Raw genomic sequence first — 22,426 nt, forward strand, 5'->3', positions numbered from 1 at the left:
GACCACAACCAGAGAGCCCAGTTTATACATGCAGGACTTCTGACCACAACCAGAGAGTCCAGTTTATACATGCAGGACTTCTGACCACAACCAGAGAGTCCAGTTTATACATGCAGGACTTCTGACCACAACCAGAGACCCCAGTTTATACATGCAGGACTTCTGACCACAACCAGAGACCCCAGTTTATACATGCAAGACTTCTGACCACAACCAGAGACCCCAGTTTATACATGCAGGACTTCTGACCACAACCAGAGAGTCCAGTTTATACATGCAGGACTTCTGACCACAACCAGAGACCCCAGTTTACACATGCAGGACTTCTGACCACAACCAGAGAGCCCAGTTTATACATGCAGGACTTCTTCTGACCACAACCAGAGAGTCCAGTTTATACATGCAGGACTTCTGACCACAACCAGAGAGTCCCGTTTATACATGCAGGACTTCTGACCACAACCAGAGAGCCCAGTTTATACATGCAGGACTTCTGACCACAACCAGAGAGCCCAGTTTATACATGCAGGACTTCTGACCACAACCAGAGAGTCCAGTTTACACATGCAGGACTTCTGACCACAACCAGAGACCCCAGTTTATACATGCAGGACTTCTTCTGACCACAACCAGAGACCCCAGTTTATACATGCAGGACTTCTGACCACAACCAGAGAGCCCAGTTTACACATGCAGGACTTCTGACCACAACCAGAGAGCCCAGTTTATACATGCAGGACTTCTTCTGACCACAACCAGAGAGTCCAGTTTATACATGCAGGACTTCTGACCACAACCAGAGAGTCCAGTTTATACATGCAGGACTTCTGACCACAACCAGAGAGCCCAGTTTATACATGCAGGACTTCTGACCACAACCAGAGAGCCCAGTTTATACATGCAGGACTTCTGACCACAACCAGAGAGTCCAGTTTACACATGCAGGACTTCTGACCACAACCAGAGACCCCAGTTTATACATGCAGGACTTCTTCTGACCACAACCAGAGACCCCAGTTTATACATGCAGGACTTCTGACCACAACCAGAGACCCCAGTTTATACATGCAGGACTTCTGACCACAACCAGAGAGCCCAGTTTATACATGCAGGACTTCTGACCACAACCAGAGAGTCCAGTTTACACATGCAGGACTTCTGACCACAACCAGAGACCCCAGTTTATACATGCAGGACTTCTTCTGACCACAACCAGAGACCCCAGTTTATACATGCAGGACTTCTGACCACAACCAGAGAGCCCAGTTTACACATGCAGGACTTCTGACCACAACCAGAGAGCCCAGTTTATACATGCAGGACTTCTGACCACAACCAGAGAGTCCAGTTTACACATGCAGGACTTCTGACCACAACCAGAGACCCCAGTTTATACATGCAGGACTTCTGACCACAACCAGAGAGTCCAGTTTATACATGCAGGACTTCTTCTGACCACAACCAGAGACCCCAGTTTATACATGCAGGACTTCTGACCACAACCAGAGAGTCCAGTTTATACATGCAGGACTTCTGACCACAACCAGAGAGTCCAGTTTATACATGCAAGACTTCTGACCACAACCAGAGAGCCCAGTTTATACATGCAAGACTTCTGACCACAACCAGAGAGTCCAGTTTATACATGCAAGACTTCTGACCACAACCAGAGAGTCCAGTTTATACATGCAAGACTTCTGACCACAACCAGAGAGTCCAGTTTATACATGCAGGACTTCTGACCACAACCAGAGAGCCCAGTTTATACATGCAGGACTTCTTCTGACCACAACCAGAGACCCCAGTTTATACATGCAGGACTTCTGACCACAACCAGAGAGTCCAGTTTATACATGCAGGACTTCTGGTAGTGGCTGAAGATGAAAGAGCAGCCCCGGGCAGGCAGCAGATTGAGCACAGGGAACCATGTACATGATGAAGCACAGCTCCTTGTGGGGCAGCAGCCAGGAGAGGAGAGTGAAGCCTCCTGTGGGGAGCAGTAGCAGCATCGTCCACCTGTCCAGCAGGCCAAGGGGGATGCGTGCAGCACGGGGCACGGGGCACCGCCAAGGGGGGCGAGAGCAGCGTGCAGCCCGAGCACACAACATTGTTAGCAGCACATTGTAGTTTGACTTTGGATTCACTGTGGTACTATACTACATACTGTAACTGTACATATCCTTGGCCTATAAGTACCTGAATTAAAAACACACAAAATACAAGGATTTTGTACCAGTATCACGTTAAGTGAAAGAAAAAGCCTCATACACTATTCATCAGTGCTATCTTTGTAATAATGTCGCTTTGTAATGCAAATGTAAAATGTAGGTTCTCTACCACGAAGCAAGAAAGCACAGCCCTCCTTTTTGCTATTTGTACTTAACAGTGAACTGTTCTGGACTAATGGGAAAAGGTTGATCAAAATCAGCTAGTGTGCTAGCCTGGGAGCGTAATACAAACCAAGCCACTATTTACAGTTTTGTTGTTAGGTGCACGCACCTTATTCATTTTTATACGAGTGAGATTGGTTTTTGACATTGTGTTATCCAAGCCTACTTTCATGCAACAAAAAAAAATCACATTCATGGTGGCCATATTTTCAGTATTAATGTAGAATGTATTTGTAAAATCTCTGGTCTTCTTCACCTAGGCTGAAGTGATTCATACAGTAATAGCTGAGTGTGAATTATTTCAGTCAAATGATCCAACTGTTTTCTGTACCACTTGTTGAATTGAATTACTTCAGGCAATGTAATAAATAAAAGTTCAATGACAGTAGGGCAGGGCAGTGTTAGTTTTATTTCTGACATCTTTTTACCAATGGCATTGCCTTGATAGGACGATAAAAATAAAATAAGAAAATCCCCAGCAATGGGAGATTTGATTCCAAAACAAAGTTGGAGCCAGAAAGTGAGAGTTGTGAAAGACAGATTTCTTGGCACCTGACTTAGTACTTGTTGAGTCATCGGCATTGCACAACAGCTCTATCAAGCCCTGCAGATATACTTTTTGCCCCTTTAAAAATGTTAATGTTTGAGGGCTGCTGAATTTAAAACTGTTAATGTTTGAGGGCTGCTGAATTTAAAACTGTTAATGTTTGAGGGCTGCTGAATTTAAAACTGTTAATGTTTGAGGGCTGCTGAATTTAAAACTGTTAATGTTTGAGGGCTGCTGAATTTAAAACTGTTAATGTTTGAGGGCTGCTGAATTGAAATCATGCAGAATTTTGTCCCATATCACTTGCAACAATGAGGGCATTATAACAGCATTTTGCAATGAAGGGGCGTTTGGGACCGGGTAGTGCAGCGGTAGATTCTGTGCCTACAAACATAAGGGTCGCAGGTTCGCCCCTGTGTTACCTCCGGCTTGGTCAGACGCCGTCCATACAGGCACATTTAGCCGTGTCTGCTGGTGGGAAGGGTATGGGGTATGTGTCCTGATCGCTGCACTAGTGCCTCCTCTGGTTGCTTGGGGTACCTGTTTCGGGGGAGAGGAACTGGGGGAATAGCATGATCCTCCCAAGCATTACGTCCTGCCGGTCAAACTCCTCGCTGTAGGAATCAGCAGAGGAAGCATGTGCTAGTCTACACAACTCTTCCCAGATTGGCAGAGGGGGTGGAGCAACAACTGGGACAGCTTGACAGGGGGAATAGGCCAAGTACAATTGGGTATAGTATTTTGCAATGAACTTGCGAACGTTGCACTCCAAATAACTTTTGAACATTTTCTTTTAACACTTTTAAACATGTGACTATTCTCGTTTATTTCAGTTTGAAACAATCCGATTCCAAAACCATGATGTTTATAAATGATGCGCTCGAAACGCACACCTGCGCGCCGCTCTCTAAAAATGTACCCGTAGCCGGAGGGAATGTCAGTTTGATGCATGGCTCTGATTGGTGAGTTTGACGTGCCGTCGAGTCAGTATTGTGATCTGTGAGATGTGAGAACGCACATGAAAGTGTCGACTCTATGGAGGTGTCACAGCCATCCTGCCGTGCCACTGCCACAGCGCTGCTGCCTGGCAGACAATAGTAATTGTATAGAGGAACGCCGCTGATCCAAGGAGAGTGTCAAAATCCAAACGCCTCGTCTCCTCCTCCCCCCCGTGCACCTTCATCTCGCAGCACACCTAATGACACGTCAAAGAGCTTGGAAATCATCTCCAAAGTTTCACCAAACAGTTTCTCGCCGAGAGTTTCTGTAATTGTTCAACTTTTGGACTGAACGTTTAAAGTGTTTTCAGTCACGCCGTGTGGGAAAAATCTAAAGCTTCCATCAATCCTCTTCTTCCCTCCCCTCCTATCACGTCTGTTCCACCAAACTATGTTTTGGGCTGTCAGGTGCATTTAGAATAGACTCTAGTCTACAGAAAACAAAGATCTCTGGAGCTGATTCAATCTGCGTGTCTGCATGGATGGTCAACATTGAACAGATTGGTGCTCCTCTGGATTTCATTTGTGGAATGGAAGGAAATGTGGGGATGTCGGACCTGACCAGTGCTCTCCACCTTTCATCTGGCTGTGTGCTGAGGCAGAAGGAGGGGTTTGGATGGTCTCAGCGACAAGCCTTTCTTCACACCTGGCGCTTAACAGAAGCAGAGCTGAAGTTGAGCTCACACTTAAACCGGTCACACAAGAAGCACTCTCTTTTCCTCAGTGCACCGTGAACCCACCCACAACTTCCATTGACTTCATGCCTGGCAGCTTCATGGTTCACGCTTGGAAAATAGGACTGAATCCTGAACGATCGCTTGAGCGCAGCTCGAGCGTGCCTTGAGCCGGCGTGGCTGGTGTGATGGCCTCGCCTGTTAACAAGTGGCTCATTTCCACCACATATAACAGCACAGCACAGCTCTACTCGATCTGGTCTTACTCGTCTCTACTTGATATAGACTCTGTTTCCATAGCAAGTTTACTTGCCTCCGCCCACACCTGGTCGTCATAGCGACCGCATATCTGCCCTCCGCCCATAGCCGAAGTAGGCTATAAGTATAACGTTAAAATTAAATCCATACACGGAACTTTTAAACTGATTATGAAATACTGTGCCTCTAAATGACCTACAGTGTACATGGGCAAATGTGACAATCGGCTAGGATAATGGATATCACTTTGTTGTTACTTAAACTCACATGCATGCACTGCGCGGGGACGGGAGAGGCGTTACGGGGACAACCCCAGCGGCAACTCAACAGGCAAGACCGTTGCTTCGCCTGCGGCCTAGCGGAGCCAACTACAAAGGGCTTCCCGAGGAGCAGACTTTTTTCTCTCTCAAAACAATTGAAAACCACCGCATGTTAAAGCTGAGCAAGGAGATCGATTTTATTTCACCAGAGCCGAAGGCAGCAACACAAAATAAATAACTTCTGGAAATAACAGAAGAGAAGGTAAGCCCCACTAAACTGGTATCCAGCATTGACAGTAGATGCCTACAGTAAACACGATTCTGCCTGACCAATCAGTCGTCTGCAGTGTTTTCACGTCACCGTATGGTACCGGGTCCACAGCCCTAGAACCTCAACATGAGCAGGGACCAAACGTAGCACGACTCAACCCCGACTCAACCCGGGCTGTCCACATTTTTGATCGGTGGAATGAGACAAAGAAGCGAGACGAGCTGTGCGGGGCCGCGTTGATACCAGCGGTGGAAATGGGCCAAAGGACACCGAAATGAAACTTGTGGGTTCAGCGTAGGTTGAGCGTTGCGTCGGCATAATGGTGTGAACGTGCCCTAAGGCCCTGATGGACAATCAGTGGAGTTGTGAAGCCCGGGCAGATCTACTCGTTCCAGGTGCATGTTTTGGTTTTCAGTAAGAACCTGGGATCAATGCAGACTGTGAGAACCACATGTCATTTCCCACCCTTGGAATAGTATTATGGAGAAAGAAGACCTGTTGAAGTTGTGATTTGTAGCATGGCAAAACCTGGGGCTATATTTCCCCTCTGACCTATATATCCGTTGAAAGGATGGTGTTGTGACAAAATGTGTGTCCCCTACTACTTGACGCTTGCATGTTGAGATAAACACACAAACAAGTGTGATCCTCATTCCTTATGCAGCGACAAAAATCTAAATGTGAATGATTTTATAACAAACGAATCAAACAAGCTCATGCCAATGGATTTTCTGATTGCCAGATAGTCTTATTAAAAAGAGGAAGAAGAAAAAGAATAGTTGAATATTCGTATAGGCCTTTAAATACAAACATAGTTGTTACAACACAGAGGTTACAGTAGTTACTATGCCCTGCTAGAACAAAGGCCTTCTCACGAGGTACAGTAGCAGTGATTCGGGGAGGGGACGTTGCATCCCACGTATCTTGACCTTGCAGCTGGCTGTGTTTACAGCAAGGGTCAGGGATGATCTTATTAACTTTATTGATTAGCATATGGGCAGTATGTAAATATCAATATTACCGATTACATAAATCTTGAGTCACGTGGGCTACTCCACTTTACCAACTTATTCCAGTTGCCCTGCCCCCACCTCAGTCTTTGGCTTTATTGATAATTACCAACAGTTTGTTTCAGAAACTCCATGAAGCTCCTCCAGATGATCTCAAACACGTCCAGCTTTCCTTTAGTAATATAAGTTAGTTTTTCCATAGCCACACATAGTGACAGATCCTTGATATACTGGTTCATACTTGGTTTGTTCACATTTTCCCATCCTATAGCTATTAGCTCACTTAGCTTGTAAGAGACACACGAACACTCCTGCTGCCTGCTGCTGTTCTAATGAGTGTCTGGCTCAGGCTGATGGAGACAAATGGCAGGAAAATGATGCCTGAGCCCGGTGCCTTTTGTTAGCGTACGTGTGATTGTGTGTGTGTGTGTGTGTGTGTGTGTGTGTGTGTGTGCGTGTGTGTGTGTGTGTGTGTGTGTGTGTGTGTGTGTGTGTGTATGTCGCTGCACCTGTGAGAGGCATGGACTCAAACATATGACTCAGTTTGTCATCTGTGAGAGGCATGGACTCAAACATATGACTCAGTTTGTCACCTGTGAGAGGCATGGACTCGAAGATATTCCTCAGATTGAATGTGACTAATTAAGACAGTTTTGATACAGAATGCATCATAATCTTGTAATTAGAGTTGTTTTGGAATTCCAGTACCAGTATCGGAAATGGCTTCGATACTGCCTAAAATGCTGAAATGGGCATCGCGAGTACACGTGTTGGGTCGTGTTGGGTAGGCGGTGAAACTGAATTGCCCTTCTGGGATAAATAAAGTTGTCTGAATCCGAATCTGAATCTGAGTCTATGCACCGATCTGATACCAGCTAATTTATTAGCCCTGAAGTCTAGTGTTCCGCGGATTAAATTGTTTTCCTGGAAATCAAAGGGTTTAACCTGAGGCAGCTACAACAATGGTAGCAAGCACATCCATACAGGTGTAAGAAAAAAATACATATATATATTTTTCTCTTCCATTAATTTTTTTCTTCTGAACGCGCTGGTATTGGATCGGTACTCTGTATCGGAAGTAGTATCGGAAGTATCGGAATCGGTATCGGGAAGGATTTTTTTAAATTGGAACAATACACGCGCGCACGCACGCACGCACACACACACACACACACACACACACACACACACACACACACACACACACACACACACACAGGTTAGAGGAAGTGCCAGTCTGTGTTGTGGTGGAATATGACTACTCATAGCCTGAGGACTGTCTGGATGCTCCTGGCGCTTTGGGACCGGTGGGCTTAGAGACAATGACCTTTAAGCTGTCTTTGTTGCAGTCGTGCTATTAGTGCTGTTGATATGTAGCATTTCAGGTGCTTGATGTGTATCAGAGACTTTGTTAAGCTACATCAAAGCTTCTTACCTGGCAGCGCTCTCACCCTGACACTAATCTGCCACTTTAGTCTCCATCTGTGTTGTTCAGTGCTCATTTTGCTGTGGGGTTTCTGCACTGCTCTTCACAGACATCTCCTGTCAATCAAACAGTGTGGGCGGGACTGTCTGTGACATCTTCACCAGCTGTCAATCAAACAGTGTGGGCGGGACTGTGACGTCTTCACCAGCTGTCAATCAAACAGTGTGGGCGGGACTGTGACGTCTTCACCAGCCATGACAGTGGGCCTGGCCTTGTTTTCACCTTGTGATTCTCTGTGTGTGTGTGTGTGTGTGTGTGTGTGTGTGTGTGTGTGTGTGTGTGTGTGTGTGTGTGTGTGTGTGTGTGTGTGTGAGTGCGTGCGTGCGTGCGTGCGTGCGTGTCACCAAGGCAACATGTGGTCCTGGAGATGCAGTAGTAGTAGTGGGAACTACCACAGAAGACGTTTTGAGTACTTTGTCATGTGTTAAGCGGTAGCGTCAAAACCGTGCCAGATGCAGTCGCGGAAATTTACAGGTTTGTAGTTGACATCAAAATGAAGGTTGAGTCCGAAAATGGGCATGATCTGAGCAAAGCATCGCCCCCCCCACCAACACACACACACACACATACACACACACACACACACACACACACACACACACACACACACACACACACTTTGCACCCCTGGGCCACATTTGGGGCACGGGCGTCACGGCTGGTGTGATCCCATTGTAAGATGGTCTCTAGTTTTCCTTGTATTTTCCCGTTGATGCAGTTTGAGTTTCTGTAGGTGGCGCTCTTTTTCTCTCTGTTCAGCCATGGTGGCTGTTGTCACTGCTCATGCTAACTACACCCAGTTCTTCTTCTGTTGATTCCAAACAAACCGGAAATGTAAAACACATCACTTCCTGTACCAGTGGATTTTCCCCAGGAAAGACCTACCACACACTAGGGGCCATATTGTGCCCCGTGCAAGGGCAAGGGCAAAATATTTGCTAGTTTCTAGCACTTAAAATATATATTTTTTTTTTTAATGACCCATGGGTCGCTGAAACACAGCCTTTGATGTACTGATCCAGTGGTAATTAAAAGAAAAAAAGGGAGTTTTTGAGTGCTAGAAACTAGTAAAGATTTTTGCCCTTGCACTGGCCGTCAGATATAGATGTTTAGAACAGCAAATGTAAACGCTTTCCTGAACTTGGTATAGGTTGAATCACAGCCTTACTGCTTCAAGCGTCATACAGTAGGAGCTACAGTACAGTAGACTAACGCCTTTAACACCAGTTCTCCTGCCTCCTCCTAGGTGTCACCCTATGATTGCGTGAGGTCTTAGCCAATCAGCAGCAGCAGCGTCAGGACCCGGAGCGGAGAGAGTGCCACCGGGACAGATCATGGAGCGTACGTTCAGACGGGCCTCACCCCTCACCATGGGAGCCCTCCTGCTGCTGGCCAGACTGGTGCTGTCGTCCCACACAGAAAGTGAGTCTCACACATGAACATCACTGTGCCATCACTCTACACAGCTCTGAAATCAATCTACCTGTTAGGGATGCACAATTCATCCTATTTTCATCGTCATCGCAATATGAACATGCGCAATAAACACATCGCAAAGACTGCCTGAAACGCAATGAATAACAAAAGTGGTTTTATTTACATGCGTCATGCATCCCCACTCAGCATCTGATCATTTTGTCTTGTGTTGTAAATCCAGCGTACACCTTTCCCTTGCAACAGTGCGCTCCGCCCCTCTGCCAAAGCCCAAACACGCTGTGTGTAGTTTCAGCTAGAGTCAGTGTGTATTTCCTTTCTTTATTCAGTGGGCATAGGCTATGTTTGGGATCTATGTTAGCATTATTAAAGCAGAAAGACATAGGAACTGTATAGCTAATATGCATACTTTAATATTTGTTTATTTATCGTAAGTCGTATCGTCATCGCTATATTGAACAATGTTATCGCACATCGCAGATTTTCCTCATATCGTGCAGGCCTACTACCTGTTTGAAACAGCTACCGTAAATTCCGGACTATAAGCCGCGGCTTTTTTCCCGTTTTTTGGCCTTTTTTGCCCCCTGCGGCTTATATAACGGTGCGTCTTATCTATGGATTTTTTCCAAAAAAAAAAAAAAATCTCTCTTTTTTAGCACTCTTTCTAACTATAAATCTACTTCTGTTTTAATTTCCTCTCTTGCCCTCTTTTAACAACATAACATAACATAACATAACACAACACAGGTAAGCAGAAAGAAAAAGACGAAGCAATCACGCCATGAATGAGGAAATGACTCACCTGCTGGAGGCTGGAGATACACGCTTGGGCTAAACTTTTACTCCGTGAAACACTATCGATTAAGTCCGACATCGCTCAGAGGTTTTGAGCAGCTTGAAAACAAGTTTGAAAATGTGCAGAAGTCCATCCACTCACTCACTAAAGAAACTAAGGCAACCGTGAACAGAGTTTATAATGCGGAAAAGCGCATCCGCGCACTGGAGGACAAAAACAACACAGTGAGTCCGAAAATGGATAAAATGCAAAATCGAAACCCTGCACACGCAGGTTGATGACTTAATCAGCAGGAGTAAAAGAAATAACATTCGCCTGATCAATGTAAAAGAGGAGCTGAGATTGGTGACATGGACGCTTTTGTGGCAAAATCCTGTGTTACATCCTGGACCTGAAGGAAGGCGAGAAACCACCAGAGGTGGACAGGGCACACCGGGCGCCTCGGCCACGTCCAGACCCCGGCCTGCCACCGAGGGCCATCTTCATCTGCCTACTCCGCTGGCCCGACCGTCAACTCATCCTCCAGGCTGCGGGGAAGAAGCCCCTCACCTGGGAGGGTACGCGCTTTTTCGTCCGGCAGGACCTCTCCGCGTTGGTGCAACAGAAACGCGCAACATACAACAGCATCATCGAGTCAATGGATATCGCTTTGGCGTACTGTACCCAGCGAGACTCGTCATAACCAGACCGGACTATCTTTAGCACTCTTTCTAACTATAAATCCACTTCTGTTTTAATTTCCTCTCTTGCCCTCTTTTCACCACACCGCGGACACTGTGTGCCCAGCGGCGGAACAAGAGCTCAAAGTGAAACTGCCGAATATCTTTTGAGTTGGACTGGTCAATAGTACTGTGAGTAACTAAAATAAAAAAATAAAAAACGGAATTCTCTCTTCTTTAGCACTCTTTCTAACTATAAATCCACTTCTGTTTTAATTTCCTCTCTTGCCCTCTTTTCACCACACCGCGGACACTGTGTGCACTGTAAAAAAAACAAAAAATACCACAATGTGTGATTTTGTCTGGGGATTAGTGACCTGACTTTTGTTTTGTTGAAATGTTAATAAATGGGAGCTTCCCCAAACAGCCATCTCTTTCCCGACAATCCCCTCTGTGCACGAAGCCTTACATATGGTAATTAAACATCAAAACACCCGCGGCTTATAGACCGGTGCGGCTTATAGAAGAAAAAAATAGTCACCTTTGAAGGTGCGGCTTATAGACCGGTGCGTCTTATAGTCCGGAATTTACGGTAGATTAAAAAAACACATCCATTAAGAGTCGCCCAATCTGCAGAGGCAGCTTTCCAGTCTGATGTCTGATCCAAGTTTGAACGTGACTTACTGAAGCCCAGTGAAAAGCTTTTCATTAGCACATTTATTTTGAGACATTTAGCGTTAATTACCGGAAAACAAACGAAACCGTCGCTGAGACGATTGGCAGCCTCTACCTGCTTCTACAGCGTTGCCAGATTTGGGCGGTTTTCCCGCCAATTGGGCTGTTTTGGGTTTGCATTGTGTGCAGGAAATAAATCGGCTTGGGTGCGTTTACACTTTACAGAGTCACACTTGTTTCCATAGACCTGCATTGTCTTGGGCGGTTTTGTGTGCGTTTTGGTGGTTTCTGAACAGTCTTTGGTAACCCTGGCCACGTGGCATTTTACACCTGTCAATGTAACGGCACAAGGCTGGTGTGAAAAGGAGCCGGTAAATAACGCAACGTTACTGCTAAAGTTCCGTATCTGTTGTGGAACCGTATGGAGAGAAACACAAACCAGGATACAACAGGATGTAGCTTGACTATTTTGCTTCCACCGATACTTTTTGTCTTTGTATTAAGCTAATTAGCTGCTGCTAAGATGTCTGCTGGAGAAATTACCCCATCAGTCACAATTATGCTCATAGCCCGCATTGTGTACCATGCAAATGAGGCGCATACCAACAAGGATAACAACATGCAACTCCATTAGTGTATTGATTCAGACAGATGGGGTCATGGCGGCTTTGGAGACGAACAAATGAGCCGAACGCACAGACCAGACACAGGATGTGGTCTTGGTCCTCCTCCCATGAGAGTCCCCGAGGAGGAAGTCAGCCATGTTTAATGAGCGCCACGGTAAAATGGGGTTGGACACCGGGGGTCAGAGGTCAAGGAAGGAATATTAAAGAGCTCCTAAAGTCATGTTTCAATATGTATATAAAATACTCTGCTTTGAATAACAAGTTGTGTGTGATGGTTTTTCCCACAATAAAAAGATTAAAATATATTGTTAAAATCCTTAAAATGACACCCCCTCCTACTGCCTCACTACTGTGGTTGGAGCCTATTTTTGTTGTGATTTTACAATAACATTCTGATATTGATGTATTAAGTAAGACTTCGATTTTGTGGCTGGAGCCATTTGTGTTGTGATTTTTGCATATATTGAGAATGCAATAATGTCAAGTACGTTTTTTTTCTTTGTTTCCATTGTTGTAACTGCTCCAATGTTTTAAGTTAATGTGCTTGGACCCCAGGAAGAGTAGTCTTTCACTTTGGTGTAGACTAATGGGGATCCTTATAATAAACTAAATAAACTAAACTAAAAATCCAAAGCAACCAATCAGGGTTATCGAGAACATGACTAGCCAATCACAGCATACACCACGGGCTTTCAACACATTCTCACTTGTGATAAAGTGACGACAAGGGTTCCCGACCGATCTGCGGTATATGACTAGTTGGGAGTAAGAGTTTGTTGGGGCTTTAAATGCTGAACACTGGACAGGGATTGGCTCCAGGATTCGTGATGTCACGAATCACGCTTGTTGAAAACAGCCTTTTCAGTGAGCTCAGAGAAGTTTCCACTTTCAGCAGACGATTGTGGAAACAGCTTTATAGTGTCAAACTCTGCACACACATGCGATTTTTGACTTTAGTGGGTCTTTAAGAAAAGAGCAGTTTATAGTACAGCGAATCAGCGATTTATAGTGGTTGCGATCAACCATAATCATATTCCATCGTTGGTGGTAATTAGGGCTGTGGCGATTCACTTATCTCCCGATTCGATACTATCACGATTCTTGGGTGCCGATTCGATTTATATTGCGATTCTTAAGTATTGCGATTCTACGATTATTGCGATTCGATATTACGATTTATTGCGATTTTTGTTTATTTTTTTCTTTTCTTTTTTCAGTTTGTTTGCTTTTTTACACTAGATTAGAACATGGGAAAAGTTGAATCATACACTAGAGACTGTATATTATATATCATGAGTAGGGCTGGGCGATATAGTTAAAAACAGGGGCGGACTGGGATCATAATTCAGGCCGGGCATTAGATACCAAGCAGGCCAGGCCGATATGGGCCAACGCGTGTGAAATTTGGGCCGTTTGAAGCCAGATTTGGGCCGTTTGAAGTCCAATTTTACAATGAGATGCACCCACTTTAACCCTGAAGTGTAATTATTACTTCAGACTAACTAATAAAGTAATAAAACCACTAGTAAACCAGTAGGCGGCGCCTGGCCTGCTGTTCAGTGAGTGGCCTGACTGCAAGCACAATTTTTTTTTTTTTTTTTTTTTTTTTTTTTTAATTTGCGATTATCGATTCTGGAATAAAAGATCGATCCAAAAAATCGTGACATTAAAAATCGCGATACTTAGGTGAATCGATTTTTTCCCCCACCCCTAGTGGTAATGTTTATACTTCCAGCGGCGGCGATATGACATCTTTGCGATGAACGCTGCGCCCATCGCCAAGACTTCATTTGGATCGCTGGCTGAAGAAAGTGCTGCTAGCTCTTGTTTTTCTACCTCAATGAAAATGAGGCAAATGAAATGGAGCTGCTCCTCTGCGATGCGTTCTCCTATCGCCTAGTATTTATACTTTTTATGAGCGACAGCGTCCAAAATCAGCGTCCAGCGATAATGGAAGGGAATGTGACGTTCAGCGATGCTCGTCGGGCGATCATAAATTGCTGTACTCTAAACTGCCCTTTAGTCTGGTGGTGGGTCCGTGCGAGCGTGCATGTGTGTGTGTGTGTGTGTGTGTGAGCGTGCGTGCGTGCGTGCGTGCGTGCATGCGCGCGAGTGTGTGTGTGTGCGTGTGTGTGTGTGTGATCGTGCGTGCGCGCGAGTGTGTGTGTGTGTGCGTGTGTGTGTGGTGGGCGGGGAGGCAGACGAGTATACGGTTGATAGCATCAATGCACACCGACGGCTTTATAAGGGCTGATCACCTTTCAGGAGGAAGAGGAAAAGGCCTAACAAGGCTGTTGCCAAAAAGCAGTGAGGCCTAGTGGTTAAATCTCGTTCACTTGCCACTACATCACCATTCTCTTCATGCATCACTATCGTAAAGGGCAATGGACTGCTCAGTCCACCAGAAGGTGTTCAATCCAGTAGTGATAGAGACCAGCCTCATTCTGACTGGTGGCTGCATTGCTTGTCTGATCTATTGAGGCTGCTGTCAGTGGAGAGATGTGCAGCCAGCTGCCTCGTCTACAATGGATTTTTCAAAGCTCTTTCTCTTTGATTGTGAGGGACTGACACAAAGCAGTGTGTAATAGGGATGGAGAGGAGGCGCTAGTGACTAGCGCCTCCTCTGGTCGGTCGGGGCGCCTCTTTGGGGCGGAAGGGAACTGGTAGGTGCTACAGTACGTCCTGCCGGTGAAGCTGTCAGGTGAAAAGAAGTGGCTGGCAACTGCGCATATGTCAGAGGAAGCATGGTGCTAGTCTATGGCTCTCCCCAGATCGGTAGAGGGTGGAGCAGCGGCCGGGGCAAGTACAATTGGGGAGAAAATGGGGGGAAAAACAGAGAAAAACAAAAAAAACATACCACCATACATTTTTCCTCTCGCGTACGGTGCACCCTTTAGAGGCAGGTGCAAAAACACTTTGGGAATCCCTGGTCTAGTCCTACTGTAGACTACTGTACTGCTATTCTTCCTCCTGTATCAATAGCAAAGTTTGTGAAGTGCGCTATGGCGATTATAGAACAAGGTTTTGAGTATGTAGGCCACAGGCAGGACAGGAGGAGGACTATCCCTCTCTAAGCCATGGAGGAAGCCCTCTGAGAGCAATGTTACTGATCAACAAGTTCATTATCCTCTCTAGCCTGCTTTATGGCTGCAATAAACACATTGTGTAATTTCCCACTGTAATGTGCCAGATAGGAAAGTCAGGTTCACCAGGGGCCCTGCGTACAGTAAGCAATTATCTTTCACCACAAACACTCCTCAAACACGTCAGTTTTGCTCAAGCATGGTGGAAAGGGCCTCTTTCTACATAGCTCTGGAGTGTGAGAAGCACGCATGTGAAACACCAAGTGTCCCCTGGGAGCTTGAGTGCTTGACAGTCGCTAGCTCTCTGTATCTCATTGTCACTTCACAATGCTTTGGGAAAGCATACAGTACTGAACCACATGTAGAGTGTGCTTAGAGTATCTTGACTGGACCACATGTAGAGTGTGCTTAGAGTATCTTGACTGGACCACATGTAGAGTGTGCTTAGAGTATCTTGACTGGACCACATGTAGAGTGTGCTTAGAGTATCTTGACTGGACCACATGTAGAGTGTGCTTAGAGTATCTTGACTGGACCACATGTACAGTGTGCTTAGAGTATCTTGACTGGACCACATGTAGAGTGTGGTTAGAGTATCTTGACTGGACCACATGTAGAGTGTGCTTAGAGTATCTTGACTGGACCGCATGTAGAGTGTGCTTAGAGTATCTTGACTGGACCACATGTAGAGTGTGCTTAGAGTATCTTGACTGGACCACATGTAGAGTGTGCTTAGAGTATCTTGACTGGACCACATGTACAGTGTGCTTAGAGTATCTTGAGTTTTGCCTCTTGGTAGGAAACACTGCTTTGATTTACCAAGGCATATAAAACTATTCCACCTTCAGTGTCTGATTGTGAGCCATATTGACAGAACTTTCACCCCATACTGCAATGAGACATCTGTATCTCTGAAGCTGTCATGTTCATCACAGACCACTTCTGTCGCTAGTTGATTCTAGTGAACTGCTCTATGGAAAAAGGAAACCCTTGCCCCACTTACATTACATCAACATAATTTCCATGCTTTTGTAACCTATAATTCTTAAGTGAATTCAGTGCTCCTTATCTTCAGACACCAGATCTGAGATTGTGTCTTGTAAATGCCGTTGTGATGACAGAACAAATAACATGTCCTCCTGTTATTGACAGAAAACCTGTCAAGTAATATGAAGAAGCACACATCACATCAGGCTCTGTCAGCTTCAACTCCTGCAATCAATTGTTCAATGCATTCATCGTCCACATGTATTGCTTGGGCCTGGCCAGCATATTGTGTTAGTCCTCCTGGAATTTTCAGTCGTAATCAACTCAAAGCTTTTAATAATGCCATTTTTATTTTATTTTTTCCATCCGATATAAAAAAAAATGCTATAAATTACAAATCTCCCCCACCACTCAATGCTTCTCTCTCATCACCCCTATTAACCATGTGACGGTAGCCTATTCTAGCATATTTCCTTGTTATTGTTTTCTTTTCCATTTAATATGAGCAATATCTGTGCCATATTGGAGCCTACCAAATGTCCCACTTGTAATTCCCAGTTGTAGGCGGACGTTAACACTTAGGGTTGGTTAGGGGGCAGTTCATATTTGCGGTACATGTAGAAGAACTCTGGATTCTGTTGTTCAAATGCATTTATCAATACACACATGTTGTGGTGACTTTTTCCACATCAAGGGCCCTTCAACTTAAGCAAATTAGACCACTCACCCTCATTTGATAAGATTTTGTCACAGGGTCCCCCGTCTGATAAGGTTTTTGCTTTGAGATGTTTTATTACCTAATGTGTATTAAACCCATGACCAAAATAGCCATACATTCTGACATTGTGTTACTTATGGATGGAATTATAGTGAAAATAAATGATTCCCCTTTTTTGCAGGGGACCCCCTGGGACCCCCTCAAGGACCCCACTTTGAGAACCCCTGCTCAGAGGACATCAGACTCTGCAACAGCTACAGTAGCTGAAGCAGCTAAAGGCTTCAGAAGCAGCTACAGTAGCTGATGTAAATGCTACAGGCTTGAATGGCACATTATCAGTGAACACCATCCTTGACCTATGTTAGCAGTAAGTTCTGGCATCCCAGAACCACATCAAATTCACACTTGATGAGACTTTTACCAAACACCATTCATTTAGGAGAGCAAATTTATCGATCGAAAAAATGGATCAAGATATTCCAGTTTCAGATTCAGATCTATTGTACTACTGTAGTATGTATGCGCATACAAGGTATTTAACTTGGTAAGTTGGTGCAGTGCAAATTGCAGGCAGACAAAACAACTAGACAATAAAAAAAAAGTGGCGACCGGTGCAGTATTCAGACACAAAGCAATAAGCAATAAGCATTCAAGCAATACAACAGGACCATTTAAAGATTGAAAAAATAGTGCTATAAAACACGACCGGATCTTTTTAAGAAAGTTCTCCTACAGGCTATTGTGTTTCTTTTTTAACTGTAGCCACAGAAATACAAATTGTACATTCTTCTCAACAGGTGTTTTGCTACCCATCCCTGGGCCTATTTGATGATAGTACACTGTTACCTTTTTTCCTCTCCTACTCAGGCTTGTAAGAAGTCTTTGTGCGCACGAGTCCCCAGGGTCACACATCATGATTTGCAAAATAGAATCTGCCTCCTTCCAACTTTAAAGCCCTGTTTGTGTGTGTGTGTGTGTGTGTGTGTTGTGTGTGTGTGCGTGTGTGTGTGTGTGTGTGTGTGTGTGTGTGTGTGTGTGGGTACTACTGCTCGCATGGATGCGTGGGAGTCAATTTGGAGGGTCATGAACAAGAAGCAACAGAGAACAATGTTTTATGTATCAGAACAAACACAAGCGGTAGCAGTGTCTTTGCATCCAGGCTCTCCAGATGGAAGTTTAGATTATTGCATTTCTCACAGGCTCGGCCCGCCTGCTTTTGGGAAAGGCATGCTTATTTGTACAGCACATTTCAAACACAGAGGCAATCCAAAGCCCTTTAACATCAAATAGATGAAAAGAAAAGAGCATAGATAAATGAAAAGATGAAGAGAAAAGTGTTTAAGGTATGTCATTCTGGAGGAGGAGTACGCAGAGGTACAGTAAAGATGTCTGTATAGTAAAAATACGCTGTTCAGACGCTGGCGAGGGCTTTGTATGAAAGTGGTATGCTTAAATATTTATGACACTTCCCCCACTGCTCCTCCACACAATAATCAGTCTGCTTGTGTGGGCTCAGATGCATATTTATGAATGAGCATGCAGAGTTAGCTGAGACTAGCTGTTATAGGGCTGAAGATGAGACACAGTAGACTTCAGGTTGGGACCTTCCTTTCACTTGTGGTGTTCCACAGGGCTCTATCGTTGGACTTTTATCACTCTTAAAACCTCTAGAAATGTGGCTTGAAATAGTAAAAAACAAAAACAAACATAATGCTATTGAAGTTAAGCACCTCATTAAGCATCCGCAAAAATAGTGAGTGAAAATAAACATTTATAACTATATGCACTTCTGTTCATCTCACCACCCTGTAATTGGAGAGGGAATAGCGCGGTGGCGATGCACAATCCCTCTACTCCGCAGCGGCCGAGCTGCGTATGTGAGGCCGGGGCGGGGCGGAGGCGGGGCCAGGTGAGCGCTGCATCTGCGAGCTCGCAGAGCGGGCGAGACCTCGAAGGCAAACCAACAAGGAACGGTAGAAATGAGCAATGAGGAGGATGAGGGGAAGGATGATGAAGACACAGCAGGCTAAAAAGGAGCGCGCTCTGTCTCTAGTTACTATGAATATAGACTTACGATCCATCTGTTCTTACCTGTGCTTTAATCATCCACACAGCTCAGTCATCCACACCATAACATGCACACATGCTCTCGCTCACCCACTTTGTTACACTTTTTGTTGATTTGCTTCTTTTTGTTATTGTATGCTGTTTGTTTTTTCTTATCAGGTGAGAGAGTAGCCCCTATGGGCTTTTCCATCACCTGCACAATCTTGTGTTAAGTTGCATGTTGTATTATTTCTTGTTATTTTCTTTATGTGAATAAACAAAATCAAATCAAAGCTTACAGGGGGAAAAATCCCCCCTCACATCTACCAGTCTGTGATGTTCAGTGCCCCCCTCACAGCTACCAGTCTGATGTTCAGTGCAGTGCAGGAATTATTTGTTGTATTTTTTCAGTGTACCTTCCCTCAACCTGAGGATTACTATTGGCTCTGCAGTGTCTGTGCTGTTTGCACGTCTCAGAGTTGTACTATTGGCTCTGCAGCATCTGTGCTGTTTGCAGGTCTTAGAGGATTATGATTGGCTCTGCAATGTCTGTGCTGTTTGCAGGTCTTAGATGATTACTATTGGCTCTGCAGTGTCTGTGCTGCTTGCAGGTCTTAGATGATTACTATTGGCTCTGCAGCGTCTGTGCTGTTTGCAGGTCTTAGAGGATTACTATTGGCTCTGCAGCATCTGTGCTGTTTGCAGGTCTTAGAACATTACTATTGGCTCTGCAGCGTCTGTGCTGTTTGCAGGTCTTAGATGATTACTATTGGCTCTGCAGCGTCTGTGCTGTTTGCAGGTCTTAGATCATTACTATTGGCTCTGCAGCGTCTGTGCTGTTTGCAGGTCTTAGATCATTACTATTGGCTCTGCAGTGTCTGTGCTGCTTGCAGGTCTTAGAGGAGTACTATTGGCTCTGCAGTGTCTGTGCTGTTTGCAGGTCTTAGATCATTACTATTGGCTCTGTAGTGTCTGTGCTGCTTGCAGGTCTTAGATTATTACTATTGGCTCTGTAGTGTATGTGCTGTTTGCAGGTCTTAGATTATTACTATTGGCTCTGCAGTGTCTGTGCTGTTTGCAGGTCTTAGATCATTACTATTGGCTCTGTAGTGTCTGTGCTGCTTGCAGGTCTTAGATCATTACTATTGGCTCTGTAGTGTCTGTGCTGCTTGCAGGTCTTAGATCATTACTATTGGCTCTGTAGTGTCTGTGCTGTTTGCAGGTCTTAGATGATTACTATTGGCTCTGCAGTGTCTGTGCTGTTTGCAGGTCTTAGATGATTACTATTGGCTCTGCAGCGTCTGTGCTGTTTGCAGGTCTTAGATCATTACTATTGGCTCTGCAGTGTCTGTGCTGTTTGCAGGTCTTAGATGATTACTATTGGCTCTGCAGTGTCTGTGCTGTTTGCAGGTCTTAGATGATTACTATTGGCTCTGCAGCGTCTGTGCTGTTTGCAGGTCTTAGATTATTACTATTGGCTCTGCAGCGTCTGTGCTGTTTGCAGGTCTTAGATTATTACTATTGGCTCTGCAGTGTCTGTGCTGTTTGCAGGTCTTAGATGATTACTATTGGCTCTGCAGTGTCTGTGCTGTTTGCAGGTCTTAGATGATTACTATTGGCTCTGTAGTGTCTGTGCTGTTTGCAGGTCTTAGATGATTACTATTGGCTCTGTAGTGTCTGTGCTGTTTGCAGGTCTTAGAGGAGTACTCTTGGCTCTGCAGCATCTGTGCTGTTTGCAGGTCTTAGAACATTACTATTGGCTCTGCAGTGTCTGTGCTGTTTGCAGGTCTTAGATGATTACTATTGGCTCTGCAGCGTCTGTTCTGTTTGCAGGTCTTAGATTATTACTATTGGCTCTGCAGCATCTGTGCTGTTTGCAGGTCTTAGATGATTACTATTGGCTCTGTAGTGTCTGTGCTGTTTGCAGGTCTTAGAGGAGTACTCTTGGCTCTGCAGCATCTGTGCTGTTTGCAGGTCTTAGAACATTACTATTGGCTCTGCAGTGTCTGTGCTGTTTGCAGGTCTTAGATCATTACTATTGGCTCTGCAGCGTCTGTGCTGTTTGCAGCTCTTAGATCATTACTATTGGCTCTGCAGTGTCTGTGCTGTTTGCAGGTCTTAGATGATTACTCTTGGCTCTGCAGCGTCTGTGCTGTTTGCAGGTCTTAGATGATTACTATTGGTTCTGCAGAGTCTGTGCTGTTTGCAGGTCTTAGATGATTACTCTTGGCTCTGCAGTGTCTGTGCTGTTTGCAGGTCTTAGATGATTACTATTGGTTCTGCAGTGTCTGTGCTGTTTGCAGGTCTTAGATGATTACTCTTGGCTCTGCAGTGTCTGTGCTGTTTGCAGGTCTTAGAGGAGTACTATTGGCTCTGCAGCATCTGTGTTGGCAGAGAGCAGCTGATAAGAACTTGATTGCTTCATTGGAATGTAAAGCATCATCTTGATTCAGTCGAGCTCTTCCTGGTGGAGTTCTTTTGACGTATGGATTAAAACCCCAATGACATTTATTTTATTTATTCAATAATTTATTCACACTTGCAGAATGACTGGCAGTGCTGTTATGTCAGCTAAAGGCTTTGTAAACACCTCATTGAAATGGACCTGGAACTGGATTTCAGTGGCTTATGGAATTTGCAAAAGGTCGTTGGGTTTTCTCGATATTATTTACATTCAGTCGTTGTTGTTTTTTTCAGATTATTCTCCAACTTTCTCCCCAGTTGTACTTGTCCAATTCTCCCTGCTGTCCCAGTCGTTGCTCCACCCCCTCTGCCCATCTGGGGAGAGTTGTAGACCAGCGCATGCTTCCTCCAATCGCAATCGCCAGCCGCTTATTTTCACCTGACAGCAAGGAGTTTCCCTGGAAGGACCTAGCGTGTGGGAGGATCATCACCCCCCCCCCCCGTAATGTTACTGTAATTATCAAACCAACAAAGTGTGTATAATGTGCCAGGGACAAATAGATGCCTTCAGGGCCTCTGTCAGCAGACAGCAGGTACAGACTATGGGCCAGTCTACACCAGCAGAGACTGCTGATAGCTGACAGTAACGTCATCTCCCATCATGGTCGCCATCTAAGAAATAGCCCATGGGTATGGTACGGGTGATGCCCCACACAGTCATGTATTACCGTTTCTGCTCGTGTATGTTTGAGCTGTTCCTATTCAGACCTGGACTATATTCCATGTTTGCACTGAGGATGTTTGGCGTGTCTTTCAGCGGATTCATTCAAAACCTCGGCTTCTTTGTCCTTTCTGTCGGTATGCTGGAGACTCAGGCCAAGGACTTTTTCTCTGTTTTTGTGTTTTTCTGGTGCCCCACCACACACACACACACACACACACACACACACACACACACATGCTGTAGGTTTTCTTTAGGATGATGACGCACGGAGATTTAAATTGCCCTTGGGAATAGCGTGATCCTCCCACACGCTAAATCCTGCAGGTGAAACTCCTCACTGTCAGGTGAAAAGAAGCGGCTGGCGACTGATCAGCAGAGGGG

The 22,426-nt window shown here is 45.1% G+C and overlaps 1 protein-coding gene across 1 annotated transcript in view; it reads left to right on the top strand.

Annotated features, from left to right (window-relative positions):
- ptprfa (protein tyrosine phosphatase receptor type Fa) overlaps window positions 1–22,426 on the top strand; it is a 292,771-nt gene that overhangs the window by 28,516 nt on the left and 241,829 nt on the right. The window contains exon 2 of the mRNA XM_083648251.1: window positions 9,141–9,316. Within this exon, the coding sequence (XP_083504377.1) occupies window positions 9,229–9,316 (88 nt within the window). The 5' untranslated portion in view covers window positions 9,141–9,228. The remainder of the gene's footprint in view (window positions 1–9,140; window positions 9,317–22,426) is intronic.

The sequence above is a fragment of the Poromitra crassiceps genome (genome assembly GCF_964638095.1).
Source record: "Poromitra crassiceps genome assembly, chromosome: 12".
NCBI classification, from domain to species: Eukaryota; Metazoa; Chordata; class Actinopteri; order Beryciformes; family Melamphaidae; genus Poromitra; species Poromitra crassiceps.